General features: G+C 42.6%; 1 protein-coding gene across 2 annotated transcripts in view; it reads right to left on the reverse strand.

The window, feature by feature from the left end:
* Positions 1-2185: 2185 nt before the first annotated feature.
* Positions 2186-25289, reverse strand: part of LOC120540444 (caM kinase-like vesicle-associated protein) — a 253971-nt gene continuing 230867 nt past the window's right edge. For both annotated transcript variants that reach the window (XM_039771262.1, XM_039771263.1), the window contains exons 8-11: positions 13530-13666; positions 11572-11650; positions 8958-9045; positions 2186-4296 (exon numbers count right to left, since the gene is read on the reverse strand). In XM_039771262.1, the coding sequence (XP_039627196.1) occupies positions 3931-4296; positions 8958-9045; positions 11572-11650; positions 13530-13666 (670 nt within the window). In that variant the 3' untranslated portion in view covers positions 2186-3930. The remainder of the gene's footprint in view (positions 4297-8957; positions 9046-11571; positions 11651-13529; positions 13667-25289) is intronic.

A 25289-nucleotide genomic window follows, 5' to 3' on the forward strand; every position in this document is an offset into this window, starting at 1 on the left:
AAATAATAAAGAACCTCCAGTTTAGGGTCAGTGTGAAAAGCAAAGCATTCCTCGTGATATTACTGTGCCTTTTCACACAGACCATCTCAAGGCTCAGGAACAAACTTCTCAGTTAGACAGCTGAAGTAGAGACCCTGATGACCCTGAAGAACTAAATGGATGAGATATTTGGACACCTTCTTATTATTATTCTTCTTCTTTGGCTGCTCCCATTTAGGGGTTGCCACAGATAATTATTTGTCTCCATCTATCCCTATCTTGTACATCATATTCTATCCCACCAACCTCCCTCACCATATCCATAATGACATTTATATAACCTGTGGTGGGTTGGCGCCCTGCCCGGGGTTTGTTTCCTGCCTTGTGCCCAGTGTTGGCTGGGATTGGCTCCAGCAGACCCTCGTGACCCTGTAGTTAGGATATAGCGGGTTGGATAATGGATGGTCATTTATATAACACTTTTCTCACTACTCAAAATGCTCTCCACACATGGAGGACCTGGGAAACGAACCCACAGTCTTCTTACTGCAAAGCAGCAGCCCTACCGCTGCACCATAAACCTCCTCTTTGGCCTTCCTCTTTTCCTCTTGCCTGGCGGTTCTGTCCTCAACATTGTCTTCCCGGTCTCCCCCTCATCTTTCCTCCACACGTGCCCAGATCATCTCAATCTCACCTCTGTCACTTGGTTACCAGATTGTCGTAACTGTGTTGTCCCTCTAATTCCTAATCCTGTCTACCCTTGCTACTCCGGATACCAAAACTATTAAAAGAAGCTTGACAGATTGTAATATTTTCTAAAGGTGTAAAAATTCTTCCACGGTTATAGAAAACATAGGGGCTGGAAAATTATTCTACGTGATCATGATTAAGTAGTACATTTCATTACTTTGCTATTTTTTTGTTTTATTGGATTTTTGTACTGTTGGTGTACTTGCACATTGATGACATCACGGGTCAACATTTTAGGACTGGTTGCTGTGAGGCCACATGATGCCAGGAGGTGTGTGAAGGCCGTGTGGCGTTACGTCATTTCCTGCACTTTGTTTCAAAGGAACGACCATTCTGTTTAGCTTGCAAAAACTCATGTTTCTTGAAAATTCGTTTGATTTTTTTTGTTATTTACTAACTACAAGCTACTTTTTGTTTTTGATTTCTAAATCTGGGGTGGCACAGGGGCAGTACTGCTGCCTCATAGTAAGGAGGCCGGGGTTCACCTCCTGGGTCCTTCATGAGTGGAATCTGCATGCTCTCTCCATGTCTGCCTGGGTTTCTTCCAACCGTCCGAAGACACGCAGATTAGGCGGATTGACCCTGGAGTGTGTATGTGCGTGTGTGTGTGTGTGTGGGGGAGGGTGTGTGTTATCTCTGTGAAGGACTGGCACCTTGTCCAGGGTTTGTTCTTGCCTTGCGCCCTATGCCAGCCGTGATAGGCTCTAGCACTCCCAACAACCTGTTTAGAAAAGCACATGACGTTTCTACAGTCCTTACGTGTAACCCATTTCTAAGTCCTGATATTCTTTCTTGTTTTCCCTTTCTTCATTCCACACCTTATTCAGGTTAATAAAAAAAATTAACCCTTTGATCTCCGTTTTATTAAGCATTCTAAACAGTTAAACATTGTAATATATTGACTCATATACCTTATACTTGGTTTCATTATCCTGCTACTGGTCAAAGTCTTGTTTCTGAATATACAAAGTTTCTCAAGGTTAACAGTAACATCTGAAAATGACGACAATGGCACTGAAAGACAAAGGGTGAAGAAACAGCACTTGGTCTTCATTTTCAAATTTTATCTCACAATATTATTATTATTATCGTATTTACGTGTGTACCACGCGCACATTTTTTCCCGTAAATTAGCATTAGAAAATCAGGTGCACGTCATACAAGAGGAAATGTAATTCTGTAATGTTTACTTCTTCTACTTGGGCTCACTCGCTCGCGCTCTCTCTCTCTCGCTCGCTTGCTCACGCACTTGTGCTTTCTCTCTCTCTCATTCACCCTATCTTTCACGCTTGCTTGCTCGCGCTCTCTCTCGCTTGCTCACGCACTCGCGCTCTCTGTCTCGCTCGCGCACTCGCGCTCTCTCATCTCGCTCACGCTCTCTCTCTAAACGCTTCCTATACAATCACAGCGTGCGTCGTACACGGGGCAAAACAATTTTCGCGATTTTCTTTGTAAAAATTAGGGTGCGCGTCTTACACGAGGGCGCGTGGTACACGAATACGGTATTATTATTACTACTACTACTACTACACTGGTTTGCACCGCAATCTTCCCATGCAAAAAAATCACTGTACTTTATAGATTTAGGAGTGGTGACTCTGTTGTTAGACACTGGAATTTCTCTACTACAAACCGTTTCCACGAAATACTGTATATATGAAAAGTGAATTTTTGGAAAACAATTGTTGATTATTATTTTTTTTTTTTAAAATAAGTTACATTTGTTTAACGGCTTACGTATTTTTCATGCTCAGAATTATATTGTGAGCTGAAAAATGGCAGTCAGCTATTATTTGGGGAGGAAACAATCTCAAATCGAGTAAATGCTAGATGTTTTTTGCTCTCCATCCATGTTTTCTTTTTCTCTCTCTTCTTATTCCTTCAAAATTCCCAGGAATTAATATTTAGAGGGATAGAAAGATACCTTTTTTATTTTCCAGAAGAGAGAAAAAGTTGGTCTTTAAATGTTTTTTATGGAGATTTGCAAGGTTGGGTTGCCTTGAGCAAAGTAAGCAAAGTGTTAAAAGGAATTCACAGCTTCCTGTTATTGGAAAACATGAACCGTGTCTGCCACAATTTTCAAAGGCGAGGAAACAAGTTGAGGGGCTTCTCTCTTCCGACCTAGCACTTGGGCGCAACACGTCTTTATAAATTCATTTTTTTACATTCTCATTTGGATTAGAGAGAACATGGAAGTGGTCTCTGATGAACGTGCTGAAGAAGGTCCATCTTTATAGTGGAAACTGCAGTGAGTCTAAGAAAGCAGGCATCCACTGTAAAACACCTTCAGAGGATTAGAAGAGGGAAGAAAATCTACATTTTGTAGGTAATAATTATATTTAAAACAATTATATGTATAATCTGTACAATTTTTCAAGTCTAAATAATTCTTTTTAAAACTGTATTGTTGGTCATTTTAAACCATCATCTCTCAAAAACGGGATGTGATTGCGTAAAATGAATTCTGCCCGCTCAAATTTTTAAAGAACACGTAAAATTTTTGACGTGAGCATAACAATATATTTTGTTACGTATTAAGTACCATTCCTATGCTCAGTGCACTTCAGTAACTTCAGCTGACCTTGCTAATTCTAGAAATGTGTATTATTGCTAATCTTTCAAAAGTGAAATTCCTGATCTCTGGTCTGCATTCATATGGCGCACTGCTGGGAAGTGGTGATGAAGTATAATCTATGGATACATTTTAAGGTGCACCACTATCACTGCCTTGGTTGGTCACATGGTTGGTGTCTCTGGTTTCTGGATGACTCGATTTGCTTACTTACAACATGAAGACCCCCCCCTGAGCTCTAAATGAAGTGAATGTTGGTTTGGACATGTGTGTTGAGGAGGCCATTGTTTTCCATTATTAATGATGTGACTACAGTAACTCACACAAAACTCGAACAAGTTATGGAATGTGAATGCTTTAAAGGTGCAGCGACTACATCTAAAATTGCTTTCACCAGTTGTTAATTTTTCAAAATGTTAAACTCGTGAAGAGAGAGAGAGAGATCGAGATCATTTATTGCAACACTAGCCAAAAGAATACACTAACTTAGCAGGCATCCTTCCAGAACTGACGGGGTACTGCCTCTTTATTCGTCATACTAATTATACTGTGTTAGAGAGTATTGCAAATTTAGCGTCACCATGCCAGCGCCTATATTACAGAATGGTGCCAGGTATACAAGTGGATCTTTAGCCGTTCTGCTTATTTGTATCCTCTGCGACCGCGTTCAGGGGTGCAGAGGTCTCCCCATTACATCTGGACGTCGGCTGTTCGTCTTCTGCGGTACCCACTTTGGCAGAGCTGTCTGGCTGGCCGGCAGCCTCCTCCGTAGCGCTCTCTGCTTTGCTGCTAGGTGCTGGTACGGCGGTGGCCGAGGCATTTCCGGGAACTAGAGAGCTCTCCGGGGTGGTGGTGGTGGTAACCTGGGGTGCGTTGCCCGTTGTTGGCTCTTTTGTTTCAGCTGGTGCTCCAGGTGTAGCCGGCGCAGTAGCCGCTGTCGCACTCTGCTCAGGTGCCCGTAGCCTTTTCATGATTGTGGTCACCCGTACAGCTTTCTGTGGATATAACAAAGGTTTAGAGTTAACAGGTTATATGCATGTTGCTTGAAATTTAGAAGTATTGTATTGTACATGTAGGAGGAAAATAGGCCTCCCAGCCGGAAAGGAGGATGGATTCTTAACCTGATGGGAGGCCAGAGTGGAAAGACAGATGGACTGGCCAGCTGGATAAAAAATAACATTTTGGCCAGCTGTTTTAATACAATGGATGGACCAGCAGAAGCTGGAAGTTGGGAGCAGCTCCTCCCCTAAATAGAAGGTAATAATAATAATAATAACAATAATACATTTTATTTAATAGGTGCCTTTCTTAACACTCAAGATCACCTTACAATGAAATTAAACAACGTTAATAAAATAAAAACAAAGAGAACGATAAAAATCAAATAGCAATAAGGTACAGAGGTAGGAGCAAACATACAAAGATAACTGGCAGTAACAGTGTTAAATTCATAATTGGTATGCCAGTTTAAAAAGATACATTTTGGGGGCAGTTTTAAAATGTGTTATTGAGTTATTGTAGTTGATGGATATGAAAGGGAAGAGAATTCCCAAGATGAGTGGCACTATGAGAGAACGCTTGAGCTCCCCTAGAACAGAGTTTGATGTGTGGTACAGAAAATAAAGCTGCAGATGAGGATCTGAGTGAGCGAGAGGAAGTGTAAGTCTGTAGGTGGGAGTGCTCCTCATGTGGCAGCCCAGGGGTGCTTGGGAGTTGGAGTCCGAAAGTGCAACCCTTTTGGGTTCCCTGGGTGCCGATAGAGGGTGCTGACGATGGAAGACCTCCCTTACTTTCTATATGGCCCAGAAGTACTTCCAGGAAGACGCGGCATGGCACCAGAAACATTCCCGGGTCCAGCTTTAAAAGGAGCCAGCGGCCTAACATTGGAGAGTCAGCATCAGGAAGCAGCAGGCAACATTTAACAGGAGGATGGAAGGAGGAAGAATTTGTTTTGTAATTGTACCTTTTTCATTGATCTTACATGGGTGATTGAAAGAAGATTAAATATCTTTTATTTTACCCCAGTGTTGTGTTGGGTTTTATTTTATCCGAGGTTTGGGGCTCAGTGAATCCCCCTACTGGTTACATACATCAAGTGCTATGGCACTTGATGTTAGCTCTGCTAAGATTTCGTGAGTCTAGTGAATATAGCCCATGCTCTTTCTGATCATTTCTGCTCCAGCTAAGATGACAGTCCCAGCGTGCCTTCTCACAATATATATACATGTATGCTTGGGAGGCAGTCAATGGACTTAAATAAATGTACTTATACGGGGGATCAGGGGGTGGTGATGTACACTAACTCTCTCTTTCCTCTGCAGACCCTCAGAAGGAAACCCCAACTGACCTCACTTCCAGCTCTAGCCCTGACCTCACTTCTGGCTCAAATCCTTGAAAAACATCCCCCTTCCAGCCAACCCACTATAAAACCACCATAATGTATCATGTACTTCAGTTCAGTTGTGGACTCAGTCTGTTAAGATTATTTGAATTGTTAAATGTTGCATTCCTGTCAAGTACAGTATATGGGGTGGACACCTGAAGCCTTCATCTTAGTTTTTGTTGTTTCTTTTTACAGTATATATATATATATATATATATATATATATATATATATATATATATATATATATATATATATATATATATATATATGTGTATAACAAAACTGATGCTGTCATTTCTCAATGTTGTCTCCATCTTTCTCAATGCACTTGCACCACCTGCCTAGAAGTGCCAGGATTCCAGCAGAATAAAATGTTTTGTCTTGTCCTCAACACCATTTGTGCACCTGACTTATTGTCAAACACTACAGCTGAGAGGTACTACTGTCACTAGTACAAGTTACTGTGACATGCTGGAGACCACTGTGAAGCCTGCTATTCGATCCAAGTGGTGGGCATTGCTGTCTCAAGGAATCATTTTGCTGCAAGACAATGACCCACACACTGCTAAGAAAACCAAGGCTTGTCTGGACTAACTGAAGTTTGAGGTATTGTCACATTCTCCGTATTCACCAGATTTTGTGCACTGTGTGATTTCCATCTTTTTGGACCGCTAGAAAACATCTGGGTGGTTGCCGATTCAAGACAGATAATGACGTGAAGAAAGCAGTGAATGAGTGGTGGCAAGGTTGAGACAAAAACTTTTATTCTGCTGGAGTCCAGGCAGGTGGCGCAAGTGCACTGAGAAGGGTGGAGATGACATTGAGAAATGAAATCATCAGTTTTGTGAAGATTCATTCCATTTTCTAATGAATACCTTTTTCTATCTTTAGCTTGACTCCCTCTCATGTATATATATATACACTGCTCACAAAAATTAAAGGAACACTTTAAAGAAACACATTAGATACATCAGATCTCAATATGAAGTTGGATATCGATACAAATAACGACAGGGCAATGTCTTAGGAACAAAAGGATGCCAAGTCTTTTAATGGAAATAAAAGTTTTCTGCCTACAGAGGGCTCAATTGTGTAGACACCCTAAAATCAGAGTGAAATGAAGATGTGGCAGGCTAGTCCATTTTTTCAAAAACTTAATTTCTGCTACTCAAAATGCTTTTCAGTATCTTGTGTGGCCCCCAAGAGCTTGTATGCATGCTTGACAACGTCAGGGCATGCTCCTAATGAGACGACGGATGGTGTCTTGTGGCATTTCCTCCCAGATCTGTATGAGGGCATCCCTGAGCTGTTGTACAGTCTGAGGAGCAACCTGGCGCCTAATGGACCGAAACATAATGTCCCACAGATGTTCTATTGGGTTTAAGTCAGGGGATCGTGAAGGCCATTCAATTGTTTCAATTCCTTCATCCTCCAGGTACTGCCTGCATACTCTTGCCACATGAGGCCGGGCATTGTTGTGCATTAGGAGGAAACCAGGACCTACTGCACCAGCGTAGGGTCTGACAATGGGTTCAAGGATTTCATCTCGATACCTTATGGCAGTCAGAGCACCATTTCCTACGCAGTAGATGTCTGTGCATCCCTCCATGGATATGCCTCCCCAGACCATCACTGACCCACCACCAAACCTGTCATGTTGAACGACGTTGCAGGCAGCATATCGTTCTCCTTGTCTTCTCCAGACTCTTTCACGTCTATCACAGCTGCTCAGGGTGAACCTGCTCGTCTGTAAAAGTTACAGGGCGCCAGTGGCTGACTTGCCAATTCTGGTGTTCTTGAGCAAATGCCAGTCGAGCTCCACGGTGCTGGGCAGTGAGCACAGGGCCCACTACAGGACGTCGGGCCCTCAGGCCATCTTCATGAAGTCTGTTCCTGATTGTTTGGGTAGAGACATTCACACCAGTGGCCCTCTGGAGGTCATTCTGTAGGGCACGAGCAGTGCTCAGCCTGTTCCGCCTTGCACAAAGGAGCAGGTATCGGTCCTGCTGATGGGTTGAGGACCTTCTACGGCCCTGTCCAGCTCTCCGAGAATAACAGCCAGTCTCCTGAAATCTCCTCCATGTTCTGGAGATTGTGCTGGGAGACACATTAAACCTTCTTGCTGCAGCACGTGTGGATGTGCCATCCTGGAGAAGTTGGACAACCTGTGCAACTTCTGTAGGGTTAAGGAATCACCTCATACTGCCAGTAGAGATGATTACTCAAGCCAAAACTAGCACGAGTGGAAAACCAGCCAAAAAAGATCAAGAGGGAGAAACTTGAAATGACCTCCACATGTAAAACCAGTCCTGTTTTGAGGGTTTTCTAATTGTTGCCACTTTAGTGCACCTGTCGTTAAGTCCATGAACACCAATACAGCTGAAAGTGATTAACAATGACCTCAGCTGCTTAACCAACCAGAAAATTATCAGACAGGTTTAATTGATTTCATGCCAGGCCCAATAAAAAAAGTGTTCCTTTAATTTTTGTGAGCAGTGTATAGATAGATAGATAGATAGATAGATAGATAGATAGATAGATAGATAGATAGATAGATAGATAGATAGATACTTTTTTAATCTCAAGGGGAAATTCACAGATATATATATATATATATATATATATTGTAATGGGCAGCCGGAATGCTTACCCGGCCGGGACACCTCCGTATGGGAAGAACTGGGGGACAGATTGCGGCCCTCCTGGCATGCTACGCTGCCACAGAGCAAGGAAGCTCAACCCTGCTGTGGATCAAGGACACCACCAGGGGGCGTGTGGAGAACGGCTGAACCCTCCTGTGCAGGGCTGCCGTCACACCTGGAAGTGCTGCTGGAAGGTGATCATGGAACAGCTGGAGCACTTTCGGGTTCTCTATAAAAGGAGACAGCTGCCGCAACTCAGGCGACCAGAGTTGGGAGGAAGAAAGACTGAGCTTGCTGGGAGAGGAATGGAGGCAGCCAGGAAAGACGAAGAAGGGACTGAGTATTGTGGTGATTGGTGCATTGTACTGTGACAAGAAAAATAAAGGTGTGTTGTGTGGCAAAGTCATGGTGTCTGTCTGTGGTCCGGGCTTCTGTTACTATATAGGGTTATATATACATACATACAAAGACATTAAACAATGTAACATTATTATCAAACATATTTGTCCTATTAAACAATAAGCAGAAAACTTAATATTAGTAATACTGTATGTTTAGCAACATTTGGATTGCAACTGGACCCTATTAAGATAAAAAAGCAACACTATTCAAGCCAGCTGAGGCTTACCTTCCATTTTGCTTTGGCGAAGTTCTTTTCAATCTGTGCACAGACCCCATCTTTGATATTTTTGTCTGAGGCAGCATTCCCAGAAATCCTGTAAGAAAAATGGATTTTCAGGTAAACATAACACCCACTGTAGCTCCACCTCTCAAGTTCAGTCCCCCCCTTGGGGTCCTTTGGCTGCAGGTTTTCATTACTGGTAAATCATTATACTTTGAATTTAACTCATTGCTATTCTGTTTCAGAAAGTTGTGAATATTTGGGAATTTACATCTATAAAAAAATGAAAAGTGAATTGTATTTAATTTTGTCTTAGATTTATGTACTTTAAATGGCTTTGTATTTGTGGTTCATTTTTGGTGCACAGTTTGCTCCCTTGATTGCAGCCATATCTGACAATTAACAAAGACAAAGGTGCAAATGGCACTGACTGCTAAAAAGAATCACCGGCCTCACTGTTATAGTCGCCTGTGTGCTCACCAGAAAATAGAAGCTTGAAAAAGAACTAAATAAAAGTTGGAAAAGCAGAGTAAAATGAAGTATCACCATTTTAAAGTTTAAATGCATGTTATGTTGCTTTACATTTTCAAAAAAAGTTTATAATATATGAATAAAAGGTAGAAACAAGAAAATGAATGAGGTTACAAGTCCAGTTAGGGTGGCACCGCGGGGCAGTGGTAGCACTGCTGCCTTAGAGTAAGGAGATCAGGGTTTGTCCCCCATGTCCTCCCTGCGTGGAATTTGCATGTTCTCCCCGTGTCCGGTGCTCCGGTTTCCTCCCACAGTCTAATGACATGCAGGTTTTGGTGATCTGACGATGCTAAATTGTCTCTAGTGTGTATTTGGTGTGTGTGTGTGTGCCCTGCGATGGACTGGCACCTTGTCCAGGAGTTGTTCTTGCCTTATGCCTTATGCTAGCTGGGATAGGCTCCTTCAGACCCCCATGACCACATTCAGGTTATAAAATGACTGACTGACTGACAAGTCCAGTTAAAAGCAATGCAATAAATGTACGAAGCCATGAGGGTCATCCTGGAGTGGACCAAAGGAGGAGCACTACATCAAGCATTACACGGCAGCATAAAGATGAAAGACGCCTCACGCCTGGACAAACTTGTTAAGAAGGCAGGCTCCATTGTAGGATTAAAGTTGGACAGTTTAACATCTGTGGCAGAGCGACGGGCACTAAGCAAACTCCTGTCAATCATGAATAATCCACTGCATCCACTTAACAGGATCCTCTCCAGGCAGAGGAGTAGCTTCAGTGACAGACTTTTGTCATTGTCCTGCTCCACTGACAGACTAAAGAGATCGTTCCTCCCCCACACTATGCGACTCTTCAATTCCACCCGGGGGAGTAAATGCGAACATTAATTTTATTTTAATTCTTTTCATTTTTATTACTATTTAATTTAATATTGTTTCTTTGTATCAGTATACTGCTGCTGGATTATGTGAATTTCCCCTTGGGATTAATAAAGTATCTATCTATCTATCTATCTATCTACACAGCAGGACAAAGCCCTTCAGGGCAGCGCACTGTAGCTCAGTTAAATCGAAGACCAGTGTGCCCCCTAGTGGCTAACATACTAGCGTTTGATGTCATTACACTGGTTACCTGTGCTATTCAGAATTGACTTTTGTTTATGGTTTACAAAGCCTTAAATAATCTCGCTCCATCCTATATGTCAAAATGTCTTTCACCTTATACTCCAAATCGTAATCTTAGATCTTCAAATGAGCGTCTGCTTAGAATTCCAAGAGCTAAACTTAAAAGATGTGGTGAGGCGGGCGGCCTTCTGCTGTTAGGCACTTAAAATCTGAAATAGCTGACTGATAGAAATCCACCAGGCTAATACGGTGAACTGCTAAAAACACATTACTTTAACATGGTGTTCTCACAGCTTCATCTTAGTGTAACCCTGATATTCTGTATATGCATTGAATTATCATTTCTTTTCATGGCTGCATGATCCATGCTAACAACTACTTTCTCTGCTCTTGTTTTTCTGTTTTTTCTGTGGTGGTGATCTGCGCCACCTCCACCTGATCAAAGCACCATGCAGTCCTTACATTGATGGATTGAAGGCCAGATGTCCACATGACCATCATCATTTAATTCTTTCACATGACGCCTGAAAACTATGAGGACAGATTGAGATCAGTTATGTGAGGTAGAATCCCTAGTGGGGGCTTGGTGGTCTTGTGGCCTTGGAGCCCCTGCAGATTTTGTTTTTCTCTCCAGTTTTTTCCGTCCTCCTGGTCATCGGACCTTACTTTATTCATTGTTACTTAGTATTGCCTAATCTTATTTTTATATATATATTTTTTCTTCGTTCCTTATCTTGCAAAGCACTTTGAGCGACATCATTTGTATGAAGACGTGCTATAGAAATAAATGTTGTTGTAGAACAGAGCCTTTTTCAGTACAGCATTATGTTTAGGCTTAGAGAAAAGTGTGAACCCTAGATAAGAACTAGAATACAAAAATAATAGTGAACTGAAACAAATCAGATCTTTCTAGCATATTATGCCATCCCCCCATGATTCCGATTTTTTTTTTATTAAATAAATACACAGAAGCACAGTCTTCATAGTAAAAATCAGATTTTGAAGTTACCATTCATGGTTAATGGCTTCCTGTGCTGTAAGCCTCTGGTCCTGATCGACTTCCATCAAACGTGCCACCAGACTTTTAGCTGCAACCAGTGAAAAAGAGAAATCAGGATGTTAAACCCAACGGTTACTCTGAAAAAGGACACTACAAGAACAGAATGAGCTGTGTTGACTATACTTTAAAATCACCATGGAAGATGGAGATGATGATGATGATAATGATGGTTACTAGACAGACAAAATCATTTTAGTTTTTGAATTTTTGTGATAGCCTAAAGTTTTTGGATAATACAATTCATCTTTTGTCCTTAGAAGAACTGCAATATGGCAGTTGGTCTTCTTATTGAACGTTCTTCTTCAGTGATTGACACGTAGAACAGTAAGGTATTGGTGGTGGTCTACTAGGCCTGGTTAATCGAGCAGACACCAGGGAATCTCTAGTCTGTGATAATGGGAGGCATTAAGGCACTGACGACTATTGTGTGAGTGAATGTTTAATGAGCAGTGGTCCTTATTTGTCTCCCCAAAACACCTTCAACCCCCCTAAAACTCTTTTAAGTGAGCTTCATGCATTGCAATTGTGAGATCACCAGCAAAATAGATTTTAGAGTTACCGTATATGCTCCAATAGAGGCCACCGGTGTTTATTTTCAAAACTAGCCTCAGCTCCCGGTGCTTAATAGAGACCGGCTGCTATTAGAGACAGGCCATTATTAACAAAAACCTTAAGAACGCAATATTTTTTCACGCATGTTGGTACAGGTAGGTACACAAAAATATCGGCTAATATTACAAAAGGCTACTTTATTTGAATTTCACAGTAGCGCAGTGGTAACGCTGCTCCCTTGCAGTTAGAAGACCTGGGTTCACTTCCCAGGTCCTCCCTGTGTGGAGTTTGCATGTCTGCGTGGGGGTACTCTGGTTTCCTCCCACAGTGCAAAGACATGCAGGTTAGGTGGATTGGTGATTCTAAAATTGTCCCTGTGGTGGGTTGGCGCCCTGCCCAGGATTGGTTCCTGCCTTGCACCCTGTGTTGGCTGGGATTGGCTCCAGCAGACCCCTGTGTTCGGATTCAACGAGTTGGAAGATGGATGGATGCTGCATAAGACTGTTAAAGATAAATGGCAATGTCTTTCTGTACCTTTCGCTGCGATTCATCTTCTGAATCTGCAATGACGGCTTCGTTGTTGTCCAGTTCACCATCGTCTTCCAGGTTTGTCACGACGCTTTGAATTCTTGCTGCAGACAATTACTCTCTTTCTTTAAAACACAGCTGATTTTCTTTGAGGCAATGAATTAATGAATCCTCACTGCCGTCAGTAGAATTAATGATGCCACAATTTTTGAAAGATTCCAGAATCACTTCATTTGAGATTTCATCCCATGCAGACATGATCCATGTCACCATCAGACGTCGTGAAGGTGCGCGCAAATTTCTGCCTCGTGTGAGTTCTTTGTCATTGTCACCTGCTATCCAATTTTCATAGAATGCTCTGATCTTGTCCTTGAAAGATTTGTTCCATGAAACGTCTGCTGGCTGCACATATTTTGTGCAACCTCCTGGAACAACTGCTGTGTCCATGTTGTACTTTTTGAGCTCCCGTTTAATGTTTGCACTGCTATGGCAACGATATACAGACGCTTACAATGTACGCTAGTAGGCAAATATCAAAGACCCGGCTACTGTTAGAGACCGGCTACTATTTGGCTACGTCCCCTCTGAAGCCCGGCGCTTTTAGAGACCGGCGACAATAAGAGACTTGGCGTTTAGTGGAGCATATACGGTAGTTTCACAAAGCAGTTTGTAAATTGAAACTTGGCTATTTTGCTCATCACTACCTACAGTCAACTTTCATTGACTTACTTTACTGAGACAGTGGACGGAACCGAACATTGCTGCTCAATGTTCATCCTGGGTTTGCTAAAAACACCCAACTACCATGTTTAGCCAAAGATCCATACCTGCATCAGATATGTCATCCCAGTATGGAGAATCAAACTCATAATCGCCAGCCAGGATCTTTCGAAATAAATTCTTGTCATGGTTCTCATAATCTTCATCATCTGTTTCATCATAAAATGGGGGATTTCCTGACAGCCTGCAAGGAACACATTTATGAAAGATTTTAACAAAGGAAATTGGTTCCAAGGGAAAACTTTCAGAAGTGTACGTTCGAAACCTGAGAAAAACATTTGAAAGTTCAGAATTTCACACATAGGGAACAATCTCAGAAGCATATTAACAATTCCATATATAATATACAGTATTTTTCACACATGTATTTCCTGACTCATTTGAGGTTAGCAATTCCTAAGTTTCAGGGAGAACATCATGGGTAAAGTAGTCAAGATGGGGCTACCTCCTACATACTCTGTCTAAAAGTCTTCCTCGCCCTGTCAGCATGTCAGCACTGATCAAGGTAATCAGGTTTGACTTCACTACTTTACAGACAGAAAAGCCTGAAGAAAGCCTCATCCAGTCTGATCTAGTCGTAAAGAACCTGGAGAGAAAGTGTCTGAAATATCAGCCAGGTGCAAGGATCACTCGATGCCTCTGCCCAGCTGTGAGAAATGTGGTGAACAGAGTCACATTGTTCACAAATTTCCCTGGCTGGCAAGCTTCTGAACTGCAGATGGAAAAGGGGATGGACTTAGTGACAGCGTCCCCTCTCTGCTTGAGGTGGTGTTTCTTACCTTATTGAAGCCCTGAAGATGTCCCCTAAGCACACATTCTTGACTAATATATATATATATATATATATATATAGTGGACTTGGCTTGTTTTCCAACCACCACACGTTTATTGACAACTATTTACAACACTAATTGGTCACACAGACCCAGTCACGTGCACAAAAACCCCCCAAAATACTCAGTCCTGGCCACAAATGCCTTCTTCGGGCCGCCTCCACACCTCCTCTGTGCTTCGTCCTGCCTCCTCCCGACTCCAGCGCTGAATGAATGGAGACGGCCCCTTTTATACAGTCCCCGGATGAGCACCAGGTGTTCCCGGCATTCCTTGCTTGGCCACTCCCCAGCGTGGCGGAAGTACCGGGTGTCCTCCCGGCAGCTCCCCGGGTGTCTCCCAAAGTCTTCCCCCCAGCACTTCCTGGTGTGGCGGAAGTGTTGGGGCAACAGGTCCCCAAGGCACTGGGGCGCCTCCTGGCGGTGACCATGGGCCCCTACAGGGTGGGGCTTCCATGCCCTGTACCCGTGGCCCCCAAAGCAACCAGGAAGGCAGCCCCCACGTGGTCCCAGATGGGTGCACGCCCACATCCAGTCTTCCAAGGCATCCCGGCCGGGTCATTGCCCCTGGCATCCACGACAATACAGTGGTGTGAAAAACTATTTGCCCCCTTCCTGATTTCTTATTCTTTTGCATGTTTGTCACACAAAATGTTTCTGATCATCAAACACATTTAACCATTAGTCAAATATAACACAAGTAAACACAAAATGCAGTTTTTAAATGATGGTTTTTATTATTTAGGGAGAAAAAAAATCCAAACCTACATGGCCCTGTGTGAAAAAGTAATTGCCCCCTTGTTAAAAATAACCTAACTGTGGTGTATCACACCTGAGTTCAATTTCCGTAGCCACCCCAGGCCTGATTACTGCCACACCTGTTTCAATCAAGAAATCACTTAAATAGGAGCTGCCTGACACAGAGAAGTAGACCAAAAGCACCTCAAAAGCTAGACATCATGCCAAGATCCAAAGAAATTCAGGAACAAATGAGAACAGAAGTAATTGAGATCTATCAGTCTGGTAAAGGTTATAAAGCCATTTCTAAAGCTTTGGGACTCCAGCGAACCACAGTGAGAGCCATTATCCACAAATGGCAAAAACATGGAACAGTGGTGAACCTTCCCAGGAGTGGCCGGCCGACCAAATTACCCCAAGAGCGCAGAGACGACTCATCCGAGAGGTCACAAAGACCCCAGGACAACGTCTAAAGAACTGCAGGCCTCACTTGCCTCAATTAAGGTCAGTGTTCACGACTCCACCATAAGAAAGAGACTGGGCAAAACGGCCTGCATGGCAGATTTCCAAGACGCAAACCACTGTTAAGCAAAAAGAACATTAGGGCTCGTCTCAATTTTGCTAAGAAACGTCTCAATGATTGCCAAGACTTTTGGGAAAATACCTTGTGGACTGATGAGACAAAAGTTGAACTTTTTGGAAGGCAAATGTCCCATTACATCTGGCGTAAAAGGAACACAGCATTTCAGAAAGAGAAGATCATACCAACAGTAAAATATGGTGGTGGTAGTGTGATGGTCTGGGGTTGTTTTGCTGCTTCAGGACCTGGAAGGCTTGCTGTGATAGATGGAACCATGAATTCTACTGTCTACCAAAAATCCTGAAGGAGAATGTCCGGCCATCTGTTCGTCAACTCAAGCTGAAGCGATCTTGGGTGCTGCAACAGGACAATGACCCAAAACACACCAGCAAATCCACCTCTGAATGGCTGAAGAAAAACAAAATGAAGACTTTGGAGTGGCCAAGTCAAAGTCCTGACCTGAATCAAATTGAGATGCTATGGCATGACCTTAAAAAGGCAGTTCATGCTAGAAAACCCTCAAATAAAGCTGAATTACAACAATTCTGCAAAGATGAGTCGCCAAAATTCCTCCAGAGCTGTAAAAGACTCATTGCAAATTATCGCAAACGCTTGATTGTAGTTATTGCTGCTAAGGGTGGCCCAACCAGTTATTAGGTTCAGGGGCAATTACTTTTTCACACAGGGCCATGTAGTTTGGATTTTTTCTCCTAAATAATAAAACCATCATTTAAAAACTGCATTTTGTGTTTACTTGTGTTATATTTGACTAATGGTTAAATGTGTTTGATGATCAGAAACATTTTGTGTGACAAACATACAAAAGAATAAGAAATCAGGAAGGGGGCAAATAGTTTTTCACACCACTGTATGTATGTATATATATATATATATATATATATATATATATATATACAGTGATCCCTCGCTATATCGCGCTTCGACTTTTGCGGCTTTACTCCATCATAGACTGTTAATGTAATCATATCTAAATTTATATCACGAATTTTTTGCTGGTTCGCGGATTTCTGCGCACAATGGATCTTTTAATTTATGGTACATGCTTCCTCAGTTTATTTGCCCAGTTGATTTCATACAAGGGACACTATTGGCAGATGGCTTAGAAGCTACCCAATCAGAGCACGTATTACGTATTAAATAAAACTCCTCAATGATATACGATATGCTTTCCTTGCGGTGCTTCGCACACTTCAAAGCTCTTTACAGCCCGTATTGATTTTTGATTGTTTGCTTTTCTCTCTCTCTCTGACATTCTCTGCTCCTGACGTGCATTACTTTGAAGAGGAAGATATGTTTGCATTCTTTTAATTGTGAGAAAGAACTGCCATCTCTGTCTTGTCATGGGGCACAGTTTAAACTTTTGACTAAAGGGTGTTATTTCATGTCTAGAGGGCTCTAATAATGTTAACAAACATATTTAGAAGGTCTTAAACAGGTTTTCTATGTTCTAACTGCGAAAGTATTAGATTTATAAATAAAGAATCCTACTTCGCGGAAATTCATTTATCGCGGTAGAGTCTGGAACGGATTAACCACGATGAACGAAGGTTTACTGTATATATATATATATATTTATATATTATATATGTATATAATATATATTTTTTTTATATTATATAAAAAATCTTGAGTCGAGACATGATCATCTCGGAGAGACACTTTAACATCCCGCGAGACAAGGAAGTAAGACAAAAGGACAGCAGCTGTACAGGATTTTAAATGATTGACACACAGTGCGACTGTGCAGCTGATCCGTCTGCATCTCCTTAGCTTGAGTTCAGCACCCCCCTTCACAACGTCAGTGGCAGAGATGCGAAGTGACTAGCGTGAAGTGCGCCCCTGGGGATGCAGGTTGCCGGGCTGGGCGAGCGAAGCGAGTAGGGGGCACAGCCCCCTAGTATATCTATATATATATAAAATCCAATGTCTGTCTGTCTGTCTCTATGTCTGTCCGCTTTTCACGAGAGAACTACTTAACGGATTTAGATCGGGTTTTTTTCTATAATTTACTTGAACATTCCGGTTGACTTTGTGACTTCTCTCATCATGCTAAGTATCATAGTTCACTTGCGGTACCGATTTATTTGCACAAATCCGAGAGAGACACTGTGGGCTGAGGGTCCCTCCTCACTCACACGCCACCCTCCGTTTGAGTTGCTCTACGTCTCCCCACGTATCGGAACGTACCTTGCCTCCGCTTAGCTACAATACCTGTTTGTTCAACAGACATTCTCATCTAGAGATTGTTAAGGAGTAACGTTTGACATTTTTGAGAAAGAGATTGGCAGAGATATCACGGCCACGTGCTTTTCTCCCCATGCAGGGGAAGCTGTCCCGTCATGATCAGATAGAGTGCCAACGTTTGACGTTGGAGTGTACCTACCTTCCACTTGGCCAGAATTACATTTTTTTTTTATTGATTTTTAAAGTTTGTTCTGTTTCACCACTATTCCTTTTATATATATATAACAGAGCAAGATGCAGAGGACAGGAAGCTATGGAAAATGATGATCCGCTCTGGCCAAAAGATACTAGACTATTGTCACAGATAAGCGGGGACACTGCCCGGCCGGGACGCTTGGACAGTCCCCGAGTTGGACAACACTGCTCCTTGACCACGAGAGGGCAGCCGCCTGGGTCTATTTGGGGGCCACAAGGACGGAGCTGGGATGCTTGTGAGAGGATGTGGCCTCCGCCGGGTGTGCCAGGACAATTAGAGAAGCCTGGATGGCAGCACTTTCGTCACACCAGGAACTGCTGTCGGAAGTAATTCCAAGGTCACCCAGAGGGCTTCCAGGTGCTTTCCTGACACTTCCGCCACACCAGGAAGTGACGTCAAGAGGAGCACCTGGGGCTCATCTGGGTCATGATAAAAGGGGCCGTCTCCTTCCAGTAGACAAGCCAGAGTTGGGAGGAAGGAGACGAAGCTTGTTAGGAGGAGAGAGGAGATCAAAAGAGGGAGAAAGAGAAAGAAGAAGTAGAAGAAGACAACGACAGTGGAGAGAGTTGGTGCTTGAGGACATTGTGGTGCAGAAACATTTAAAATAAAAAGAAGTGTGTTTTGGACATCCTGGTGTCGGTCTGTCTGTGTCTGGGGGTATGCTTTCCACACTATATATATAGTCACAGACGTTCGCACACATAGGAGGCAGTTAATAGGCTTAACTGAATGTTCTACGCCGAGACAAAGGTTGACTGGGGGCACTAATGCTTTTTATCCTTCCCCAGCAGATCCCCAGAAGGGAAGTCACTCTAAGTTTGTATCCAGTTCCTCCGCAGTATCCACTTCCAGACTACGGCTGCAACCAGGCTCTGACATCATTTCCGACAACGTCTCTTCCTCCTCTTCCTCTATAAAAACCCAACCTCTTCAGATTTTTGGACACAGTCTTTTGTTTTTTTTACTGAATTGTCAAATATATGGGGTGGACCCCCAAATCTTTTTGACATCTCTCTGTCTATCATTACAATATATACAAATATACATATATATATACTAGCTCTGTAAGCCCGTGCTGTAAAAAGCATGGGGTTCTAGAAACTATTGAAATTGTCAGAAAAAAAAATGAAATGTAATGTATAGATGTCAAATAATTGAAAGGAAGCGATCTGGGCATTTCTCTCCTAGGAAGTTTGGTTTTGCCAACGTGCTCGTCTCACTTGTGTATTAGCAGCGGGAGGAAAAGTAAAAGGGATACTGTATTGCTGATGTGTTTGTTTCGCTTCTGTATTAGCGGCTAAGAGAGTTTCTGTTTCCTTGGAGGCGGAGCCCTTACCCCAACTCCATCTGTCACTTCCAGGCCGGACAGACAGACAGACAGACACACTTCCATGCGTAGACGTTTATATAAAATATATATATATATATATATATATATATATATATATATATATATATATATATATATATATATATATATATATATATATATATATATATATATATATAGTGCATCCGGAAAGTATTCACAGCACATCACTTTTTCTACATTTTGTTATGTTACAGCCTTATTCCAAAATGGATTAACACACAACACCCCATAATGACAACGTGAAAAAAGTTTATTTGAGAGTTTTGCAAATTTATTAAAAATAAAAAAACTGAGAAATCACAGAGGCAGTGTTATGGGTGCCGAAGGTTGGGCAATATTTGGCGGAACTGTCCTTGGAAAGAGGGGGACAAGATGTCGGTTTGGACTAATATTCCCCCAAGGTTCTCCAGGGACCAAGATGTTCGAATTAATCAAGGCTCAACCAGAACGTCCTCTTGGAGGAAGACTTCCCGGAGGAAGCAGGCCGCGCCGAATCATTATAATTCGTCGTTGGGAGGGGAATACTGTGGAGGATGGCCGACTGTTTATCCCGGCCAATACTCCCAAGCCGCCAGGTGGAGCCCTCCTTGCAGCATGGAGGTCCTCAGAAGACCAGCAGGGCATCATAGACAATGTGGTTTTTATGCACAGCCCTGCTGGATACCATGGGGGCCACAAGAGGGCGCTGCAGGGAAGACAGAGGACTTCTTCGTGACCTATGACCCGGAAGGTCGTCATAGGAAGAGCGATGGGCTTCCGGGTTGAAGAGAAGAGCTTTTACCTGACCTGGAAGTGATTGAGAATCACATGGACTGGGGATTGGGACCGGGTCAGGAGATATAAAAGGACTGTGGGAGCTCCCAGACGGCGAGCTGAGCTGGGTGGAAGGGTGGCAACGCGTCTGGGAGCTGGAGGATTGTATTATTGTGATTATTAGTAATTTGTATGAGTATTGTGGAGGAGAGGGTGTTTTGTACACTGTGGCTGAAGAATAAAGTCGAATTGAGGACTTTTACCTGGTGTCTTGAGTCGTGGACAAGGGTTCAAGGGAGCAAGAGCACCCTTATCTACAATATATATATATATATATATATATATTTGTATGCATATATTACAATAGGGGCACACTATTTTAGAGTCTAGTGCATTTGGGATGCTGTCATCTACAATATATTTCATTGTCCGTTTTTGTTTTGTGGCACCGAAATGTAAAACATTCCATTAGGATGTGCTAGTGTAAGGATGAATGCCTTCTCTGCCACCAGACTGTGGTCCTGTCCTAAAGTCACAGCTGCTCATATGGCTAAGGATGACATTTTCTTCTCAAATGCAGTAAACCATATAGAGAACTTGAATGGTGGCATTTTCTTTGGTTCTCATCAACCCATCCACTTTTGTTTTTAAAACCAAAGCCTAATCCTGTAGCAGAAATTGACCCCAGTCCATAACAGGGCCTTCTCACACACCCGTCCACACTGACTCATATGGAGGCAGGCATCATGTAATCTAACATTAAAATATTTGGGGAGTGGGAGAGAATGAGAATGTTATATCAGAAAACGCAAGCAGACGTGAAAAGAAAGTCCAGCAAGAAAGCGCCTGTACCATTAATGGATCCCTGAAGGCATGAGGCTGCTGTAATAATCAGTGTGCCACCCTCTCTAGATTCTGAAATACAGTAAATGCAAAAAAGCTCACTAGAGAAGAGACTGTTTATTTTTTGCTGTGCTTTGATTAACATTTAATTTCTGTTGTGTTCGATTTTGTTGCATAATTCAAATAGTACTGCCCACTGCTTCAATTAAAATCTGTGAAAGCATACATTTGAAAAACATTAAACTGTGATTTCATGCTTTTAAAAAAGCTCGTCTCTTATGAGTGAAGGGTGGTGATGGAAACTGTGGAACAGAACGCAGCAGAATACCCTCATTTTAATTATACTTTTTATGTAATTGCTGTTTTTTTATTTATTTTTGCAGTCCTGAGTATCTTAATAACATATAAGAGACATACATTCTCCTACTGATGAATTAACAAAACCTTTTGTCTAACAAAAACAAAAAAAAGTATAAAAACACATTGTCAACTTATTCTTGCATTACCAATAAACCTTTATTTCTTACAGTGTCTTTTATTGAATGATCCCCACAAAGAGCTTTATAAAGCAAAGAGAAACTATAAAGCAAGATAAAAAAAAGAGTTTAAAGGTATATAAACTGAGGCTTTTCATGGCCACTATAATTAAAGGGATAATATTTATTATTATTATTATTATTATTATTATTATTATTATTATTATTATTAAGGGGCGGCACGGTGGCGCAGTGGTAGCGCTGCTGCCTCGCAGTTAGGAGACCCGGGTTCATGTTCTCCCCGTGTCTGCGTGGGTTTCCTCCGGCGCTCGGTTTCCTCCCACAATCCAAAGACATGCAGGTTAGGTGGATTGGCGATTCTAAATTGGCCCTAGTGTGTGCTTGGTGTGTGGGTGTGTTTGTGTGTGTCCTGTGGTGGGTTGGCACCCTGCCCAGGATTGGTTCCTGCCTTGTGCCCTGTGTTGGCTGGGATTGGCTCCAGCAGACCCCCGTGACCCTGTATTTGGATTCAGCGGGTTAGGAAATGGATGGATGGATGGATTATTATTAAGTATTTGTTTCCTCTCACATGATGTCTTTGCAGTTTTAGCTGGTAAATCCAGGCTACAACAAGAAGCCAAAGTGATTTACCTTGTGCAATCAGTCAGTCAGTCATTATCCAACCCGCTATATCCTAACACAGGGTCACGTGGTCTGCTGGAGCCAATCCCAGCCAACAAAGGGCGCAAGGCAGGAACAAATCCCAGGCAGGGTGCCAACTCACCGCAGGGCACATGCACACACCAAGCACACACTAGGGACAATTTAGGACCGCCAATGCACCTAACTTGCATGTCTTTGGACTGTGGGAGGAAACCCACACAGACACGGGGAGAACATGCAAGCTTCATGCAGGGAAGACATGGAAAGCGAACCCAGGTCTCCTTACTGCAAGGCAGCAGCGCTACCACTGTGCCACCGTGCCACCATGAGTGCAGTCTTTAATTATTATTATTATTATTATTATTATTATTATTATTGTCTATGATTCAGTACTCTAGTGTCAGCTCAGCTGTCTAGTGATAAGGGCACTGGGGTTCACGTCTCAAATGTTGGCTCTGTGTAGTTTGCATGTTTCCCCCCACAGTTCATGCCAGTTAGGTGGACTGGTGATGCTAAACTGGCCTGTGTCTCTGATCATGTTCTCCCTACGATGGACGGGCGTCCTCACTGATTGTCACTGCTTTGTGCTCAGTGCTTGCTGGCATACTCTCCATCTTCCCCACAACCTTCATTAAGGATAAATGGGTTCAAAAATGGATAGACAGTTTGACTTAGTGTATTATGCTCCTTGAACAATGGTGAAAATCTAAGGAGGGGTGCCATCAAGAGTGTCCTCACAGCCTGGTTTAGATCCTGCAACGCCTCAGACTGCCAATCCCTCCAGCGGGTCATCAATAAAGACCACTGTGCCTTCCCTACTGGGTATTTACAATGGATTCTGCATTTCGGAGGGACATGATCAGAGAGCCATCCCATGCCACCCCTCACATACCCATTTCGTTTCCTTACTGTCTGGAAGAAGGTTCAAAGTCAAATCATCTTGTATTTTCATCACAGCTCTGTGATACGGTGGATTCAGAAAGTACTCAGACCCTTTCATACATTTTATTGTGATGTAAATTTAATACTAAATGCATACATTTGCCATATTTGCTGTGCCCAGGATGCACATACAGTACATGGAGACTTACAGGGTCCTCAGTGCTCATGTAGCCCACCAGCAGCTCATTAATACTTGCAGCCAATCCAGAAAGCATTTAGACTCCTTGACTTTCTGCACACTTTATTTTTTTGTAGATTTCATTTCAAATGGATACATTCACCATTTTTGACCATCAATCTGCACTGAATAACCCATAATGATAAAGTGACAATGTGTTTTCAGAAAGGTTTACAAATTTATTAAAAATCAATAACTGAAACCTTTCATTCCTAGAAGTACTCAGACCCTTTACTGTGGAACTCCACATTGTGCTCAGATGCATTCTGTTTGCTTTGATTCCTCCTTCTAGAATATGACTGGAGCCCAACTGTGACATACTGAAATGACTGGACATCATTTAGAAAGACACACGTGTACCTTTGATAGAAGGTCCCACAATTCACTCTGCATGTCAAACCAAACCATGAAGTCCAAGGAACTTTCTGTAGACCTCCATGATCAAATGGTGGTGAAGCACAGACCAGGGCACGGGGATAAAGCCAGTTGTAAAACTCTGAGTGCTCCCAGAAGCACAGTTCACCTCAAGAACTATGAAATGGAAGAAGGTTGGAATTCCCAGCACTCCTTAAAGAGCTGGTCATTCAGACAAACTGAGTAACTGGGCAAGAAGAGACTTGATCAGAGAGTTGACCAAAAACGCAAAGGTCACTGTGAGTTTCAGAGGTCCTCTGCTGAGATGAGAGAACTTATTGGAGGGACGACCATCTCAGCAGCACTCCATCAATCAGGCGTTTATAATTAAGTGAATAACTCCAGACTGGAGTTTGTCAAACAAAATTTAAAGAACTCTGACTGCATAAAGAAGAAGATTCTCTGGTCTGATGAGTCTAAATCTGAACTCTTTGAGCAGAACTCCAAACATTATGTCTGAGGAAGGCCAGGCACCGCTCATCACCTGCCTAATGCCATCTCTACAGTGAAGTATGGTGGTGGCAGCATCATGTTATGTGGTTTTTTCTCAATCGCAGGGACAGGGAGACTGCACAGAATTGAGGGAAGGGTGAATGCAGCGAAATACGGAGGGATCTTTGAAGAAAACCTGCTGTAGGATGCACACCACCTTGAACTGGGGCAGCAATTCACCTTTCAGCACAACAATGACCCAAAGTATACTGCTAACACCATACTGGAGTGCCTTCAGGAGTGTCCTTGAGTGGGCCAGCCAAAGCCTACACTTAAACCCCATGAAACATCTCACAAGAGACCTGACGATGGCAGCTTAAAGATGCTTACCATCCAGTCTAACAGAGCTGGAGAGGACCTGCCAGGAAAAAAAGGAATCAGCTGCCCAAATCCAGGTTGGCAAAACTTGCAGATACTTGCCTTTTGATGCAATTACTGCCAAAAGGGCATCTACAAGTTAATCATTTTGAAGTGGATTATTATACGAATGCAAGATTTCAGTTTTTATTCTTTAATAAATTTGCAAACCTTTCTGGAAACCTGTTTTCATTTTGTCATTATGGATTATTGAATGTAGACTGATCGATGGGCAAAACGGGCAGATGTATCCATTGTCACGCATGCACGCCAGAGGGTCACCTTCCAGGTTGGCCTAAAGTAAATAGTACCACCACAGGACACGATGGAACTCGATCGCTAATGGTCTTGTCTCCATTTTTCCCCTCACAGCCTGGAGAAACCACCTCATGTGGCCCACCCAGTATAAAAGCAGAATGCTCCCGAAAGATGGCGTCTCATTTTGGTGTGCAGATCGAAAACCAAAGTTTGCTACCAAGCGATTCTCTCACAAAGAGTGCACTTAAGTGCAACCCTTTCTTTATTTTCTGTTCAAATTAAAGGGAGTTTTTCCCAGCTTGGCACCCCAAGAATTTGGCTTTTCATGGGTGAGAGTTTATTTGTTTCGAACCTAGTGTTATGGTGTATAAAATCTACAAATTATTCTCTATATTTTTATTATTATATTTTGCTCAATCTCAAAAAGATGAATTCAGATGTAGGACACTT

Source organism: Polypterus senegalus, chromosome 12 (assembly GCF_016835505.1).
Source record: "Polypterus senegalus isolate Bchr_013 chromosome 12, ASM1683550v1, whole genome shotgun sequence".
Lineage (NCBI taxonomy): Eukaryota > Metazoa > Chordata > Cladistia > Polypteriformes > Polypteridae > Polypterus > Polypterus senegalus.